General features: G+C 43.1%; 1 protein-coding gene across 32 annotated transcripts in view; it reads right to left on the bottom strand.

The window, feature by feature from the left end:
* The window catches only part of MICAL3 (microtubule associated monooxygenase, calponin and LIM domain containing 3), a 1,875,796-nt gene that overhangs the window by 1,008,258 nt on the left and 848,199 nt on the right, over positions 1-19,339 (bottom strand). For all 32 annotated transcript variants that reach the window (XM_085652129.1, XM_085652139.1, XM_085652136.1 and 29 more), the window contains one exon: positions 5,315-5,427. In XM_085652129.1, coding sequence (XP_085508255.1) covers positions 5,315-5,427 — 113 coding nt within the window. The remainder of the gene's footprint in view (positions 1-5,314; positions 5,428-19,339) is intronic.

Below are 19,339 nucleotides of genomic sequence, written 5' to 3'. Positions count from 1 at the left end.
CTTTGTAAAGAACACAATGATCTTGGCATATCTGGCTCAGCGTTTATAGTTTGAAGTGACTCAAATATATGCTTACAAATGTATTTTTGCTATTGAATGGCATTTTGAACTTCCGCCCTAGAGAAAGTACTTAGAGCCACTAATATATTCTCACAATTGGCATTTCCAATTCGTTCAAACTTAACAGCTGCAAAACCCATGTCTGAAGAAGATACCATTTCAACATTGTTAAGTACTGATAAAGCCTGGTACTTATCCTTTTTAGGTAACCTTTGTAGAAACTGTGGAATGCTGTACGCCATGCCTGGTTATTATGATAGATTAATCAGCAATCCTGACAGAGAAAAAGGCTAGTGACTTCACTCATTTTGCCTTAGTATCCCACAGCATGCCTTGCCTTTCTGGAGAAACTGTAAAACATGTAGAGGGCTTTCTAAACCACCTCTGTGGTGCCCTAGTAACCACTGCTTCCATCTTTGCTTGATTAATAAGACATGTTTTGGCAAATTCTAGATTTTCCTAGTGTTTTTTTTATTTAATTTTTTAGCTTCGCTGTGTTCACCGAGGAGGTTTCTGGACATTTCATACCGGTGAGTCCTCCTTCCCACAATCAAGAAATGGCATTCATTTACTCAACTACCTGGATTTCTCTTTAAGTTGAAGAGAAAACTGAATTTTTCCACAAAAATACTAGCAATTTAAACCTTTCTAAGGCCTTTTTAAAAAAAATAGTGGTGATGCTATATATCGACCGGGGGAGAGGTATTGGGCACTAGTTCTAAAAAAAAAAGCGTTCAACCGGTGTATCAAAGCATGCCATCTGGAGCACAAGTTGGACTTTGATCATTTTGATGTTTATCATCCCAGTCGCATATAAAGGTCAAACATCGCATTTCCATCACCTTGTCTATCATTTTCTGAAGCAACTTTGCCATTATTATCGTTCTCACACTGTATTTGAGAATTATCTTCAGCAACCTAGCAACGCACAGCCACAAAAAGCTTACTGTCTGCAGTTGCGAGAAAGACAGGAAATTTAACAAAAAAAACATTTTGAAGGGAGAAGAGCTCTGAGGATTTCCTTCTTACCCCTGACGTGGTAAAATAAATCAAGCTATGACATCCTCTGGGAGGGTGAGTAGCAAGATCAAGATCTCAATTGCCAGAATTCTGGACACATACATGGGTCTTATTTTATTGCACCTTGTGCATGGTGAAGCTATGTTAAATTACCATTTGTTAACAGTGCTGTTCAAATGGTGACACTAGAAGATTCTCAGCTGACGACATGGTATTTAAGCATGAAAATCTTGAGAAATGTGAATCTACAGCACTATATGCCACGAACAGATGATTACAGGGTAAGTTACATTGTGTTAGAGGCATGTTTGGCTGTAGATGCAGATGCTCTGCATAGACTATAAAACAATCCCTCTCCAAAAGCGGGTGCTGCAGTTGTTTGAAAGAGAGTGCACTGCCTGTCCTACATTGGGCTTGTTGGCGTGCTAAAAGATACACACAATAATGCCGAGTGAAAGTGTGTAGTGTAGACCATGTAGCTGCCTTACAAATGTCAGCTATTGGAATATCGCCCAGGAAAGCCATGGAAGCCGCTAACGTCCCAGTAGTGTGCACTCTAGGGGGTGTTGGCAAAGTCCTTTGAGCTTTGGCATAACATGTTTGAATGCATATAACTTTCCATCTTGAAATGCCTGTTTTAGATGTGGGTTTTCCAGTGTAAGGGGGCAAAAAAGCAACAAAGTTGTTTAGTTTTATGAAACTCAAGCTCTTCTCACATCTAGTGTATGCAGAGCTCTTTCCGCAACTGAATCGGGTTGTGGAAAGAAAACTGATAAACCAACTGACTGAGGTGAAAAGGTGAAACCACTTTTGGTATGAATTTTGTGTAGGTTCTAAGGACCAACCTATCTCTGTGTAGCTGGAAAAAAGGTTCTTCCAAGTTTAATGCCTGGAGTTCACTGACCCGTCTAAGTGAGGTAATAGCTACTAAAAAAACAACTTTCCAAGACAAACGTTGTAGAAAGCGGTTGTGCAATGGTTCAAATGGTGGGCCCATAAGCCGAGTAAGTGCTAAATTGGGATTCCATGCTGGTGGAATTACACTTTTAAGGCCTTCCATAAATGCCTTAATAACTGGTACTTTAAACAAGGATAAATGTTGCCTGTTTTTGTAGGTAAGCAGCAACTGTGGCTAAATGTAGACGTATGGAAGTGTAAGGGAGGTCTGAGGTTTGTAAATGCAGAAGGTAGCAAACATTGTTTTACACAGTTGCATCAAATGGATTAATTGGTTTACTGACAGTAGAAAACAAATCTTTTCCACTTCACTGTATAACATGCTCTAATTGTAGGTCTACATGCTTCTTTAAGAATGGTCATAAATTCAAGGGGAAGATTAAGGTATCCATATGCTATAAAAATACGGCCAGTTCGAGGCTGTATATAGCTCTTTTTCTGCTTTGGATCGAGCCGCTCCTGCATGATGGAGAAGTGTAGCTCACTGGTTAGAGGAGGCATACCCTGAAGCAGAGGTCAGACCCGGGACCAGGGTTCGATTCCCGACGCGGCAGGGTCTGGAGCCCAATTAGCCACGGACTCGATAATTCTCGCTTCGGTGCCTACTCTAAGCACGAGTTCACACTATGCAGCTCTGGGCAACAAGCTTGCTTAATCTCCACAACGGCCCCCCGCGGCGGGATGCCTGGCTTTCACCTTGGGGATGCCCAGTACGGGTTATCTCACAGGGAAAAACCAGGACGGGTTCCCAATGCAAGCGCCGAGATGCCCAAGGGTAATTTGAGCGCTATATAAGACCGCACATACATACATACATACATGATCTGGAGGATGGCTTCTGGAGGAAACTTCAATGAGAAAGACAAAGTTTTCGGTGCTGAAGCAGGTTTCTTTAGCAGATCCGAAGAGGTCGGAGCCGAAGGCGGTGGCAGCGGTTTGCTCAGAGCCCAAGAGGCAGATGGTCGACTCAGTGGCAAGTACTATCAGCTCGGTGTGGGACTCATGTGTTTCAGCTTGGCTTTCGGTACCGAGGGTGGGGCGTCCATAGCACAAGATTGGTGCCTACCACGGCCTGCTGGCAATGGGGGTCTGGTAGCTGAAGAATCAGTCGAAGACAAATATTTCTTGGAAGTTGGAACAGGGGCCGGGGTACTTACTGTCTGAGGGCCCGAAAGAATATTGTGTATATAGAGACAAAGATGAGGTTGGAGGCGGAGGATGGTCAGAAGACTGACATAGGTTGCAAACATGATGGAGGTCGCTTCTCGGGTACTTCGCGTGGCAGCTGCAGCAGCGTCAGAATGGAATTTTTTCCGTTAGCAGCGCATTCTTGGCCGAAGCTGGCTGGAATAAAGAGTAGGCCCGAAAGGGCAAAGCCTGAAGGCTGCAATGGGAGCATGTCGAATCAATAGGTGAAAGTTCTCTGATATTTTTGGGCACAAGGGTGGAAAACACAACAGAAACAATACAAACAAGGGTGGAAAGGAACCGGAGACTGTCTTGAACCGGAGCGCCACATGTCCAAACCAGACGGTGGAAAGAAAACAACCTAACAATGGAGTAGATGCACATGCGTATTATCACCAAGAGGAGTCACTACTTTGTTTCATGACTCGAAAGACGACTTAGAAGAAAAACAACTTACACACATCCGGACCCAACACTAGATGGCGGAAGTATGCAAAGCATGTGTATCTACATCCACCCATGCCTTGAACAGAATGTTTCTTAAAAAGACTGCAGTGGCCACCTTCGATATGGTGGAATGAGCTTGTTTTTTTGATGTATTAAAAGAGTTTTATAAAGCACAAACATGACCCAAAGGTATCAAAGCCCTGTAATACGAAATAGAAAATACTTTGTCCCATTACATAGCATATGGTTTAAAATTACAGACACCCAATACAGAAAAATGTGCGAAATAACATATGCACTACATACTTGGTTGTCCTCTTGGTGGTGCAGCAGTAAAAAAACTATAGACAGTAGTGACTAGGTATCCCAAGTGTCAGACCTGAACCAAATCAGTTATGGTAGGAATCTGTTAAATAATATTCTGTTAACTTCTTTTGAAAACAGCGGTTTATGGGTTTGTTTGAATCTCCACTGGGAGACAGTTCCAGATTCTTGGGGCAGATCCTGCGAAAGTGGTTTCATAGGTTCTCTTTTTTCTGTATCTTGGAGGTTCAATTAGAAGGGAACTCATACTCCATAGGGATTAGCTGCCTCTTGGGATTGTGAGCTTTAGCACTAGGTACATGGGTGTATTAAAGTGCAGGGATTTGTGTGGCAGGCAATCTTCAGCTTAATCCTGGGTTTGACTCGGAGTAGTGTGATTTGAGACATGGTGTGCTATAGTCAAAGCGTCTCGTTCCCGTAATCTGTGTTGTAGCAGCATTGAGGGTTGCCTTGAATGGTGTCGTCCTTGATTTGTAAATTCTGTTCAGGTTTCACTTCCATACTCTAGTCTGGATACTATTCGGGACTGCTCTGCGGTCTTGAATCTTCAGTCTTGAGCAAGTGGAGTTGGTGAAACTTGTTGCATATGGATGAGCTGATGTAACTTGGGTGAAGTCTAGATGTAAGTACCAGTGTAAAGCAGGGGAAAAAAAACATTGCCACAGTCAGCATTCATATTTTGCAGTGACCCCATGAAAAAATCTATTCCAGTGCCCATTAAGGAGTATAGGAAAGTTCCTGCATCAAGTAACGAAGTGGGCATATTTCTAGCAGAAGAAAATAAACTACAGAAGAAAAACCGTACATTGGAGGAAAATCTAAAATTCAACATAAAATGCAGGAGAGAGAATATACACATATGAGCTCCCTGGTTTTGCAACTTGAAGTTCTGGTACTTCATCGCGCAAACCCTTTCTGATACATTTGAACTGGAGTGCGTTTGAGAGAAGAGTAATACACAGGAACACAAAATTCAAGGAGGCCCAACATTACATGACTAGGGAAGTGAATTAAATTGTGAAGCCCTCTCAAAGGTCGCAAAAGTTTAAAAAAATGAAACAGCAATGCTCCTAAACTGGCCTTGCCACCAGCATGAGATCAGACATACAAGTCGGCTTAATTTATCAACTGAAAACATGACTCAATCTTTAAAGTGAACCAGACACATTTTTCAATTATCAGCAATTATAGATTCCAAAACCAACTCGCACCTATATGAATCGATGCAACCAACCCATAACTAGCACATAGACATTTTTGCATCTTAATAACAGAGCAACAATATTCACTCTTCTTGCCTCATGGCTACAGCATTTACCTTGGGAGTACGTTTGCGGGAGATGGTCTGCCCAAGTTTGCTGAAGAAAGATATAGGAGACTTTGTACTTGCAATTAGTGCAGCCTTTTCTTCGACATTTAGGTCCAGGTTATCTGTGCATAAAATGAAGATTATTGCAGGTAACAACAATTAATTTAGTTCCAATTAAGTGTTAGGCAAGATATTCCATTCTTATTATATTTAGCAGCCTACCTAAAAACATACAAAGAGTGTTTTCCAGATTCAAAAAGCTAATTTTCCTCTAAGGCGACTGATCCTACTAGAACCACTCCTTTTAGCAACTCAACAATTGATCAGTCTACTGTTGGAAATGAAAACACCTAGTTAGTCTACATCATGGGTATGTTCTTTGATATTCATAAATTTAAGAATACTTCAACCTATGAGTAGTAACCAGGAATTATTTTAATAGATAAAAGAAAAATTATACTTACCCTGTAAGCTTCTTTTGTTAGTGTGTAGAGCTGTAGATTTACATGCTTGCATACTCCTGCCAAACCGTCCTGCCTGGACGTTTGCTACTCCCATAGTCCACAATGTACAAGGACATAGGCTCCACCTCAGATTATTTTTGGCTCAATGGGTGAGTAGTATAAGTGGAGTGACATGCCAAAGACACATACTGTGTATTGTGGATGAAATAATTAACTGGAAAGGTGAGTAGACATCTGTGATCACTGCCCACTTCTGGGAAAGTAGGGAGGCACATGTAAATCTACAGAACTACATCCTATGAACCACTGCTTACAGGGTAACATTTTCAGCTCGTAGCATGTGTGGCTGTAGATAAATATGCTCTGCATAGATCGGAAAACAGTTCCCCAGAGAAGTAGTGGCTAGAGGGCAGATGATGGGAACAGTTCTCCACACCTTTTGGACAATTATTGCCTGTTGGTCAGGTATATTATCCACAAAGTAGTATTTAGAGATCGTGAGTGGAATTGACCAGGTGATGGCTTTGCAGATCAAAGCAAACATAATCAGATGATGGACGGAGTGCGGAAACTTTTCAGACACTCTCCCCCCCAGTCACTATTTGATCTGGGTTAAATCCATCATCTTTCTTTTGCTCACTTTGCCACCCCATTTCAGATCCAGCTATATGCAACTCAGTCTTGACCTTGTTCCTCATGGGAATGGTCCAGCCCAAACTGCCAAGCCAGGTCTTCCCTGGGCCAGAAACAAGCATCCTGGCACGGGTTTCGGGGTAACACCCATCATCAACTAGTCTAGCTTGAATCCAGTGGCAAAGTGAGCAAGGGACAAACTTTCTGTGCATACCCTGCCAACTTAGGGTGAACAAAGCAAACACAATGAGATGATGAACGGGGTGCTGAAACCTTTCACACACTCACCCCCTTCGTGTTACTGTGTCTGTTATGTTTGCTCTAAGTGGCCTGGGTATGGACAGACGTAGGCCCCTTGATCACTTTGCTACTGGGTTCAAGCTAGTCTGGCTGATCAGGTGTCAAACCCCAAAATCGGCTCTGGGATGCTCATTTCCGGTCCAGGAAGGACCTGGTCTGGCAGTTCAGGCTGGACTTTTCCCATGAGTAGCAGGGTCAAGACTGATTTGCATATGGCGGGGTTCAAAATGGGGTGGCTTACTGAGTAGAACGAAGATGGATTAAAGTGAGACCTGTGACTGGGGTTAGTGTCGAAAAGGTTTCTGCACTTCGTCCATCATATTGTGTTTGCTAGGTTCGCTCAAAGTGGCCAGGGTATGCCCAGACGTGGGTCCATTCCTCCCTGTGCCACTGGATTCAAGCTAGCCTGGCTGATGAGAGGTTGAACCCCAAAACTGGTCCGTCGGATGCTCGTTTCCAGTCCAGGGAGGACCTAGCCTAGCAGTGCGGGCTGGACTGTTCCATGAGGAACAGGGTTAAGACCGATTTGCATACGGCTTGGCCCAAACTGGGGTGGCTTAATGAACAGAAGAACGAGGATGGATTAAACCCAGATCTGTGACTGGGGGTGAGTGTCTGAAAAGTTACTGCACTCCATCCATCGACTAATTGCGATGACTTTTGCAGATGTCAGCAGGCAGGATGTTGACCAGGAGAGAAGGATCACCCCCGATTTGTGCATGGGATGCGCTCCGGGGAGGGGGAAGGGTATTGCCTCGCTATGTCTTAATGAAGCAAGTCTGGGTACAATTAATTTCGGAATGCCTGATTAAGAGATGGTTTGTCCCTTGGAATTTGCTATACAAAAGTACTTGACCTAGTCAATATAGGAGTTGAATGCCTTTTTAACTTCTAGACGATTTAATGCCTTGTTCGCTACAGAGGTTGGCAGCTTAATAGCTTCATTGAGGTGGAAAGGTGATACTGCCATAGGCAGAAATTTGAGGTTGGTCCTGTCCTTGTGAAGCTGGAAAAAAGGTTCCTAGATTGTTAGAGCTTGGAGCTCACAAACACATCTGTGCGAGGTTATCACTACCAGGAAAGCTGCCTATCAAGAAAAACTAAGTTGCAGATTAAAAAGGTGGACCCATGAGCTGTGTGAAGACTATGTTTAGATTACACACAGGAGCATGTGGTGCTCTAGAAGGCCTCACTCTTAATCCCATCCATGAACGCTTTAACCTCAGGCATTTTGAAGAGGGATGGATGCTCCTTATTTTGCATATATGTTGCAACTGTGGCTAAGGGTAAGCATACGGCGGTGTATGCCAGGCCTGACTTTTGTGAGTGTAACAGCGCATAATATCTTGTACAGAGACCTTAAAAGAAGTCGATTTGCATTAAGACACATTAATGGAAAAGCACTCCTACTTCGCTGTGTAGCACGCACCTGGTGGGTTAAAGCATCTCACGTAGTATAAGAATGCACCTTTCTTGATGGTTGAAATAACCAAACTCTAGGACCTCCGGTGGCATTTTGCTAGCCTCAGCTAATTGAGGTCTGGGTGCCTGAGTTGGATATCTCTCGAGACAGATGGACACCTCCAAAAGCATTAAGCTGTCTGGCCCAGGTTGGGTCCACTTGAAACAATCACACATCTCATCTTCATCACCACGTATGGAACGAGGTGGAGCAGAAGGAAAAATGCAAGCAAATATCCTTGATTAATTCATCACCAGCGCATTGCCCAAGAACACTGGGTGTGCGTTTCTGGAAGTTTAGGCAGTTTGCATTTAAAGGGATGGCGAAGAGGTCGATGGTCTTGATGCCCCACTGATCCAAGTACCTGTGGAGAACATGTAGGTAGACTTCCTACTTGTGGACTTCTTGATGTCTCCAGCAGAGCATCTCTGCAAAATTGTTTGTAAGAGAGATCATGCTGCAGGACAGCCCAACTCCAAATCTCCTGAGGAAGTGGGTCTATCCACTTCTGAATGCACTATGTGGCTGTCATGTTGTCTGTCTTTATGAGGACTGTTTTTCCGCAGATGAGACTAAGGAAAGTTTGAGGGCTAGACGGATTGCCAGGAGTTTCCAGGAAGTTGATGTGGAGGTCCTGGTACTTAGAGGCCCAAGTGCCTTGGACACAGACGTGGTGGAAGTGCACTCCCACCCCACGAGTGAGACAACAGTGGTAATAGTCACCTGCGGAAGTGGGCAGAGGGAGGCCAGACGAGCGACAGTCCACCCCTACAGAGAGTATGGGCGTTTAATAATACTAAATCCTGAGTGACCCTCCACTTGTGACCATTGCCTTGTAAGGCAGTCCTGAAGCAGATACATGTACAGTCTGGCAAGTGGCACTATTGCAATCCATGAATCTATCATCCCCAACAGTTTCATTAGCGTCCTTACAGTAAGAGGATGTCCTGTCTGAAAAAGAGGCAGCAGCCGCTGGAGTGCCATTCCCCTTTGCTTGTTGCATTATGCATCAGTGTGGCAGTTTTATGATGGAGGCTAGAAAGGACTGGATTTGTGTGGGTTGAAAGTGAAACTTTTTGACATATATGATGAACCTTAGGCTCTGGAGCAGGGACACTGCTGTTTTACTGCAGAGCTAGGCATTGCTGCATGCTGCTGCTCGTACTTAAATATGCAAAGACTCCAATCGCATTTCTGCGAAAATTTCCGTTAGGTGCTTTGTAAAGACCCTTAGAGCTGTAGTGACTTCGAAGAGCAGTAATTTGAACTGGTAGTGTTAGCCAATTGCCACAAAGTGGAGGGGCGAGGTTTTATTGATGGTGATATGGAAAGAGTGTTTTTTTAGGTCCAGTGCCGTCATGAAGTCTACTTGTCAAGCAGCGGGATGACACCATGCAGGGTGGTCATGTGCAAGTTCTCCCTCAGGATGAACTGGTTGAGTGGCCTGAGGGCTAAAATTGGTGGAAGGGAACAATCCTTTTTTGGACTTAAAAAGGTGAGAAAGTACACTCCTGTACCTCATTGATGTGGAGGCATCAGTCTAAGGTGTCCTTCCCAGGAGTGCCTAGATTACTGACAGAAACTGAAGGTGGCTCGGTTGAGGTGGCGGAATGATGGGAGGGGGGCGCACTGTGGAACTTTAGCAGGTAACCCTGCCTCACCACCGCAAGCATCCACTGATCGGAGGTGATCTCCAGTGGAGGAGGAAATCTTAGTATCCCTCTGCCCAGACAGATCTAATGTAATCAAAGGGGAGCAATGCCAAGTCGTCGTTTGAGGCGCATCCATCTTTGCCACAGAGTCTACGCCGGTATCTGCCCCTGGTGTAACCACTAAGTATGGGTGTCCAGAAAGGGCTGCAGCCTTCGCTGGTAAGTTTGGGCCTGACTTGGCTCAGACTCAACTACTGTCCCCAAAAGCAGTTTCCAGGTGGTGGCCCATAGGGTTCCACCTTTTACCCTTTTCTGTTCAATTAGTATATATATCTGTAGATTGCCCTCCTTTATCAGTTTGGCATAAAATGTTATCTTTATGCAGATGATCAACTGATTTTTGTCTTCCCCGATCTAATTCTCAACTGACCTTAGAGCAATCTTATGTGTGTTGAATACCAGGGCTATCTTCAGTACAACTGTTTTTCTTGTGCAGGCTAGATTGGACAAAATATACGCCATCTTTCTGGCTGCACTAGGAAAAATTCTACACCACCTCCAAATTGTGCAAAAATGGCAGAAGGTCTGGTTTCTAACACTTTCAGACGCAAATATAGTACTCCGGTGCTTAAATCACTGCATTGGTTGACGATAAGATGCAGGAACAGTGTTAAGACTAGGACTACGATGGCCACAAAACTCAATGTGCAATTGCTCCCTGCTGACACTTCATATTTGATAGTGGTTGAAAATGTTCCTATTTTACACACAACACAAAGGGAAATGTTCTCGGAATTGAAGTACATCGTTATCCACTGTCTGTCGTAACACAAGGGAGGGAGGGCGCTGCCGTGTGGTGAAATATTAATGGTGAAAAGCAAGTCTTGGGTGGGGGAATGGGCAAAACTTCAATGCGGGTGACTATAATAATTCTATAAACTCTCTAGGTCGCAGGGAGATTTCTAAAAAAAACCTGAAAGGGATCCAGACGATCAAAGGTAAAATTAGAGCTTTACCCCATGGCTATCTTTATAGACCCCTTGACTGCCATAGGCATCTGTGCACGCTGGTAGGCAGTGTGGGTCACAACAACTCACCTGTTTAAAATATTGAAACTAGAAATCTCTTCTCACCAATAGGGGTGCTAGATGCAAACTCTCAAAGATCCTACTAGCAAGAGCTCTAATGCACCACATGCTGAGGAATGTCCTATGGAATTAAACACTTACATCAACCAGCCTATGGCTAAGAGCAGTCACGGTGATAGTGTCTATTTCTGCTCTTGAAATATCGCTGGGATAGGTTCCAAACTAACCAACCCTGAGTGGCTGGAATTCATAAAGAAATATATGTTCACAGGGGACATGGGCTTTAGACATTTTTCATATAGAAGGTCAAGGTAGGTTTTACGCCCCTGCTTTACCCACTATAACGGTGAGGGCTAAGGGGGTGTGGCAACACTAACTACAAATGCAATGAAACGGTCAGGGATTACAACTAATACTCCTCATTTTCTGCTCCTTTATGTGAGGCCCCCATATTCGCAAAACATAATAATAAATATGATATAATAATTTTGATCAGTTTATTTCAGATTAAAGAAATACATAAAACAGTAAAAACAACATTGAATATACACAATAATCACATATAACATTTCTAAAAATTAAAAATATAAAACCACATAAAAAACTTCTGATTAAAAGAATAAAACAGGGGGGGGGGAGGGGGGAGATAAAACAATAACCCTACTAATGTATATCCTCTATCTACAGAATGTGTGTTGCAACAATTTCCCCCTAAAGCGTCGATCAACCTGGATCAAGACAGCCAGTACTATACAACTCTCTTGCTTTGATGCCCGTAAAATACAGCCCACTTCTCGAGCTGAATGTTCTAGCCAGGCGCCGGATCTTCTGGATTGCTCTTAAAAACAATTGACTTACTTTACACACCCCATCTCTCTGTACAAGGGTTACGACAGGTTCTCATGTTGCAAAACGGAGCTTCCTAACCGCATGCGTATGATCCAAGCTGCATGTAAAAATGTGGCCATACCAACCATATCTACTTCCTTTGTGTCAGATTTCAACACCCTTAAGGCTACCCCCAAGTGTACTTACACGCATAAGACGACATACAGGAATAATCAACTTATTAGGGTAGGTATTATAGGCAGGACAGAAAAATACAAGGTGATTCATAGTGTCAAGGCTCACATTGCATACTGGACAGAATTTTCTAAATACAGTATTATTCCCCCACCTCCCAGTAAACTCTCCTACGGGGAGCGTACCATATCTAAACTTCAAACAAAGTTGCCTTTGGCATAATCTTGTGGTCTAAAAAGTGATCCGTTAGGCTACCTGAAGCACAGTTTTTAATTGTTTCAACCCACAGGTAGTCCCTGCACCGGTCTTTCATCAATTTGTTTTGTATCTTAAAGGCATCTACCAGTTTGCCCCACTGGGATTCAAGGGCAAGAGCTTTAAACATTCTTTTTAAGCACAGCAACCAGGAGATCCTCAGATGGCCTGGGGAGTTGTTTAAAAGATCCCTGAAAGGTAGTCTATAAGGCTCCAGTTTAGGAGTTGTCCAGAGTTTATACATGAACAGCAGAGGTCTCATTTGTACCGTAAGGGAGATCGGATACAGTCCCAAGTCCATCAGTAAGGTAAGTGTTGGGGTACTCCGAGGGAGATTAAGTAACTGCCTTGAAAAACGATTCTCAGCCACAGATAATTCCTTTATGTTTGAATGGCCCCACAACTCCGATCCATAGAGGGCTGCACCTTTCTCCCCGACTTTATACAATTCTAAGGCTGGGGTTTAAATTCTTAGATATCATTCTTTTGGCCAATCTAAGAATTGCTCCAGACTGTAGCTGGAGTTTGAGAGCACACTTGCTTACCTCAGCCTTCGAGCTTAATTGTGGAACAGAGTTATACCCAAGTAAACAAAATCAAACACACACTCAAGGGGGAAGTTAATTTTGATCATTGCCACATTGAAATAATTAACAACCTAGAGCTTCAACAAGTGTGCTTACACAACTTAACTATGATATGTGAAGGGGGTTTTAATATAATTCCTTGTAACTTGCTGCCCCCATCATGTGATGTCTTACAAGATGGAAAAGGCAAACTCACTTCATACACAACGTATAGGAGGGGCCCTGAATTATTTACTGGCAAAATACAAATTAGAACATGCTTCCGAAATGTATTCTCCTATTTGCCCCCTGCCACCAACTCTCATGGGCCGTGAGGAAGGAAGCACAATCGAAGTTATCCTTTTTTGAGGAGAGAACACTTCTTTGATATTAGATTTTAAGATGATTCCCAATTGCACAAGTAATCACAACCCCTTGCAATATCTATGGCGTTGGGGGAGAGCCTAAATCGAAAGAATGTGAAAGTAGAAACAAATTATTCAAAGAACAAAGTTTACAGATGTATGCTAAATCCAACTCAGTAATTTCAGAATCTATTTCATTCTAATTCCAAAACTTGGGTGGTGTGTCTCGATGATAGGGCCTGAAATTACCTTAAGTTATTTTGTATTTGTGTGCAACTCTTTAAAAGATCCAATACATCCACTAGGTCCCCACTTGGCCCCAAAAAGAATAGGTGGTTTGACAGGGCATATTAATTAGTCCTCAACATCGTAAAGACAACTTTAAAAAAAAAAAAACTATGTGTGAGTAATGTAGGGGGTACAAGAGAACATACAAGTAGTTTCTGGACCGTAGAAAGGAAGAGATCGGGGAAATAATTTGGGATGATTTAACAACTGCAAACAAAAACAGGGATAGACTGGCTCTCTGGAAGAGTGTTCATTCCTCTTTTCTGAAAGAATCACTGGCACCAAATGTAGTATGTTTAATTCTAGCTGTCAAGAGGAAGGAACATTTTATCAAGGTTTATTCTGTAACCCAGAAAGAGAAGTTGAATGGGGGTCTTGGGTAACAACATTGTTGACCAACTGAGAGCATGCATTCTAAACACTTTTTGAGATGTCGGAGGACGATCTTGCTATAAAAAAAGAAAGCCCCAGTTTATAAGCTTGTGTCCCAAAAAGTGTCCCAAAGCTGGTATTTAAACATAATATCCCATTGTGGGGCCCGTTACGAACAAATATTTTCAGACTGAGATTCCTCCATCATGCCTCAGACTAGGATGGAGGAATTCCATTGATAAGAGTTAAATAAAAAAGGGAGAAAAGTGACCTCCAATTGATATCAGCCAATCTCCCTACTTGACTCCACATCAAGATTATAGGGAGGGTAATGGTAGCTAGAGTAGAGAATTTCACCACAGAGAACTCAATCCGCTCAGCAGGTCAGTATGGCAGGAGAACAAACAACGTCTCAATGTATACGTTCTGATTGGCAAATACGCATAAGCACCTGGCATTTATGGAGCTGAGCTGTACTTTTTCAAGTCAACAGGTCAAAGCTCTAATCCAATATGGCACAAATAGGAGGGGTGGAGTTATAGCCAAAATGGCGAACATGCAGTCTATCAAGTTTGAAACATGGATGTGCTGTGGCAAGGTGGATTCCTTTTTACCCTGGACATCAACCGACTTGAGTCATTTGGTTAGCATTGAAAAAACGTACCCCAATTAGGCAACCACGCAATTTCTGCCCTATTGTATACAGACAACGCAGTCCTGCTGGCCAGGACTGTCAAAGGTATCCAGGGCTTCCTGGATGGCTTCACTGGTTTTATGAGGGATCTGCATCGAACCCCCAATTTAATCAAGTTAATCACAATGCAATATGGGCCCAAAAATACAAGAAAGAGTGCACGCTTTTTTAACATCACTGAAGTTGGTAGGGTGAACACCTTCACGTTTCTGGGGGCCACATTCCACTACACAACATATGGCAACAGCAGTTGCCTAGATCCATTGAGGCTCTCTCTAGATTTGCTTACAAAGTAGGGAACTAGCCTATAAAAGGGTTGCTGACCGTTAGCAGTAGTAAGTGTATGCTTGTGGACTCCAATGGAGCAGGATTCTTGGGATACTCAAGGGGGAGAGCGGAGAACAATTTTTTGAGAAGATTACTTTTGGTTTCCTGCAGGTGTTCCAACTTGGTCTACCATAGTGATTCGGGCTCTGTTATTTTCAGGATCAAATTAAAATGCGCCCACTTTTACTGTGGGTCTCCATATGATCAAACAGGGGACAAATTTCTGGCGGGCCATACTCAGGGAGTGTCTATCCTTGGACAAAGCATTATATATCCACTGGTTGGGCTACATATCGCTGGGAGTTCCTGAGCTGTTGTCACATCTGGAATCTATGGAATCTAAAATGAGAAGGTTGGAAACCTTACTTCAATCATTTTTAGACTGATAGACTAGAGGCCAAATTATGTAAAACGTGTGTGCTCTCTCACATCGATTTATTAATATCCAAAGGCAGAGAGCCTTATCTCCAAGTAAAGAGAATGTGGCCAAAGGGCCAGGGCTGTCGATCCCCAAATCTGGGGAATCGGGTTCGAGTCTCGGCATCCTGTGATTCTGGGCAAATCACTTAATCTCCCTATGCCTAACAAAAATGAATGTGTCCCTGTGTAACACAACTGGTGCTCATGTAAAGATGCTTGTGCACAGATCCTTGATAGAGCAAGAAACAATATCAGGAGTAGTCATCAGGATTTAATTAGGACAAGCTATTTTTAGGTTCTACTCGCCCTTTCTGGCGAGTTGAAAGACAAACGGACTTTTGACCTCTGCCTCTGAAAGCAGAGCAAATGTGACAAGAAAGCAGAATTTAAAGGCATCTTTATTGCTCACAAAGTTAATGAGCAATAAAAATGCCTTTAAATCTTGTCACATTTGCTCTGCTTTCAGAGGCAGAGGTCAAGTCCATTACAGTTAGGTCGAGTAGAAGTTACTAGACGTGCAGGTCTAGTGAAATTTTATGATTTTTTTGAGCCCTGGTCATATTAAAGGTAAAAACAGATATGATGTCCTTAAGAGCACTAAAGGCAGGTTTTGGGTAACTGGAGGTTCTTTAAGAGTTAAGCTACCCAAGAATCAAGTTATGAAAGGACATCAGAGGTTTGGTCGTGTACATACAGTGGCGGAGATAGGTGCTGATGGTTTTGTAGTGAGGCTTGAGAATGGTCAGTGGTGGAATTACGAACGTGTAGACTTCAGAAATAAACACTTGCATGTAGATTCTGGGAGCATGAACTGAGAATGGTTGCCTTCTAGTATTTCCTCTTGCAATGTTTTGTCTCCAGTCTGGTGAATAACCAGGAGCGGCTAGTTGGTTTGCCATATAGGCTGGGGTACTGCTGATGAGAGCTTTATAAGTAATGCAGCTGGTCTTGGCCATGATCTCAGCTAGAAAGCAGAGCCAGAGTAAGCTTTTTAATGTACAGGTAATATGGTGGAACTTTTCTGAACTCTTGATGAGCCACGCTGCTGCATGTAGGATACCTTTCAGGGGTGCTATAATGGTATCTGAGACAATGCTAAGCAGCACGTTGCCTTCATCTACATAGAAAACGACTAAGGTTTGTACAGTTTACATGTACCAATTCCCCATACCAGCACTTTCTTGCAGAGTGAGAGTAGGAAACAAGGTGATGTGTTGCTTGAATGAGAGGTTTGTGTTGAGGATACATTCAGGAGATTTGCAGGGTCTCTCAGATGGGGGTTGAAGCCTGGAAAGTTTACGTTGTAGAGCCAGGATTGAATCTGGGGGTGTGGTGCTGTTGGCAAACAGGAGAACTCAGATATTTGGGGGGGGATTAACTTCAGAAAAGTTGGAGGATGGAGCCCAGGGCTACATCACAGGACTCAGGGAGTGTCTGATATTGAGGAACCTATTTGTACCAGCTGGCACCATTTGTTGAGGTAGAACATGACCATTTCAATATAGTGCCCAAAAATCCACTGTGTGGTTTCAGAGTGTTGATTTTCGCTGGATGTTTGACTGTATTAAAGTCTGCAGAGAGGTCCAGCAGGATCAGGAGCGAGGGGTGTGAACTATTTGTAGTGTAGATGTGCTAGTGTCTGAAGACAGATTGCAGTTCTGTAGAAGATTATTCTTGGTGATCGGCTCCTGCAGGTGGTTGGTTTCTGCTTTCTCAAAGTTAGTCCCTATGAATTGAAGGGGAGTAATGGTCCAGGGATGGTTTCATTATAAAGGAAAGAATCGGACAGATAAGCACATCTGAGAATATTCCCTGGCTTACAGAACCATTGACAATGTGAAGAAGTGATGTCTGAGCCACACCTTGGAGCAATTTGATGAGTGAAGAAGAAAGGGTGTTGTCTTCACAGAAGTTGACTACATATAACTCAGGATATTGGAGAGAACCTTGTGCAAGACTGGATTGAAGTAAGTCCATTAAGTGGTTAGGAGATGGATGGAAGTGAGAGGTCCATGGAAGAATTGGATCTGATTTTGTTTATCTGAATTGGATATAATTACTATTGCAATGTCTTCTCACTTAGCTCTCTGATGTTGCCTGTCCGGTAAGTGCAGAGAGCAACTCGCATGAGAACAATTTCCAAAAGTGACCTGGAATACCCCTTGCAAAACTAAGGTGGATAGTCCAGTCCAAATTTAAGAATTTGTTCATGAGACACCCTAGGTGACATCATGAGACACCCTAGGTGACTGAGGGAGTGATAGTGCTAAATATACCTCTGGCAGGGAAAAGTGGGATATGAGACAGCATCAGCCCAACTGAGGTTAGTACGTGCAAAACAGCTTTTGCTGCGAGAATCAGTTTTCCTGGCCATCACTAACTGGTGGGCCTGGCAGAGTGATTGAAGGAATTCTCTTACATGAACCTTAAAGACCAACATAGTTTGGGTACATTCACAAGTCCAACAAATGTGGGACTCAGTCAAGTGAGCAGAACTCAACCACCAGTTGTGGAAATCGAAAATAATTGCTGTTAGCATGAGCTGAAGCCATCTTGTTTGCAGCGTCCATTTTGTCAGCCTTGTGATTCTGCCGTCTTCACTGTTGCCTGCTTTTCTATTCTGCGTGAGTCATCAACCTTAGGTAACTCCTTCTGTACTGAGCCAGAGCAATGTATGAGCTCAGAAAGGCCTGTAGCTGCTAGAATGCGCCTGTTTGAGAATGTAACTGGTTTCCCCTCCCACTTTGCTGACTAAGTGATATCCATCTGCCCATGTTAGTCAATAGCTATTCCTGTGTAGGCCTGTACCTTCTATTTGTAACTACATGCTTACTCTGCAACAAACTGTGTATAAAAGGCCCATGGTTTCTGTATTCCATGTACTACCGCCTACAGCACCTGAGGGTGTTGTATTGATGTAGTCCTACTCATGAGTGATTAATAAACTTGTTATTTTGAATTCCAGCTTCAGTACCAATCTCTTCTTTGTTAGTCTAAGGACCCATGGCCAAACTGGTGAACCCTGCACTGGTGTGTCCCTGAAAAGGCACATTTCCACAGTTTGGCGCTCGACTCGTGGGGCTCATCAGAGAAGCGGCCGTCTGAAGGTGTGTTTTTGACGGAGGAATGGAATCTTACTGAGGAGACGTACTGCACGAGGAGACCTTTTGTCTTTGCAGACCGAAGTGCTTTTCCGGTTTTCCCGATTTGACCATCCAGGTGGTGGCCGGTCACAACTGATCTCCTTGGGCGCAAATTTTGCAGTGACCATTAGGTCGACCAAGAGATTGGCAGTTGGAGGTTGGAGACTTTTGTTAGGTGAGGTCGCTGAAGCGACACTCTTGATTTTGGATTTGCTTGGCCAAGATTCCGGTTTTGTTTGTTTATTGCAATAAATGAAGGCAGGTAATGGAGATTTTTCTCTACTTTGATATATCTGGGATAAGTAATATTTTACTACAATTTGGTAATATGCCTGCTCCTAGCACAGTTTATAGGTTGTGTTGCTGTCTTGGTGGAACCAAAATGGATTTAGAAAGTAGTGAGCTGGCTCCCCATGAGGGGACACCCAATAGGTACATGTATATTAAATACGTTATTTCTTCCATAATGTATAGTACACTGTGGAACAAATATACAAAAAAGGATCCTGATCTATGATGGCCAGTAAACGGGTCATTTGATTTTATTAAGATTCAGTATGTTGGGCAGTGTCTGATTAAACGAAAGAGTCGACAAGATATGTTTGATTGTGTACGAATGTGGGAGAAAGAAGTGCATGAGAGTGAGGAAAGAAGAAGCTATAGTAGAAAAAGAACAGCGAAAACAATATATGAAAAAGCATTGGAATTGAAAAATAAGGAGATGAAGGAAATGCAAGAAAAAGAAGATAGGGAGCGTTGATTAGAGGTAACTGGCCAGTACCCTATTAGGCGCCCCATTTATCCCATTCTTAATAGACCTCAAGATGATTCTATTTTGTTAGATCGACCTCCACCCCCGTATAAATTCCCTAGTGCCCCTGAGAATGAAGGCTCTGATGAAGAGCATTTGTCTTCAGAAGAAAAAGATGAAGATAAGCAAGATGGGCGGACGACTCGCTCTACTTTGACTACTGAATGCAAG

This window comes from Triturus cristatus, chromosome 4_1, assembly GCF_964204655.1.
Source record: "Triturus cristatus chromosome 4_1, aTriCri1.1, whole genome shotgun sequence".
Classification (NCBI taxonomy): domain Eukaryota; kingdom Metazoa; phylum Chordata; class Amphibia; order Caudata; family Salamandridae; genus Triturus; species Triturus cristatus.
This window is presented reverse-complemented; position numbering and strand designations above follow the sequence as displayed.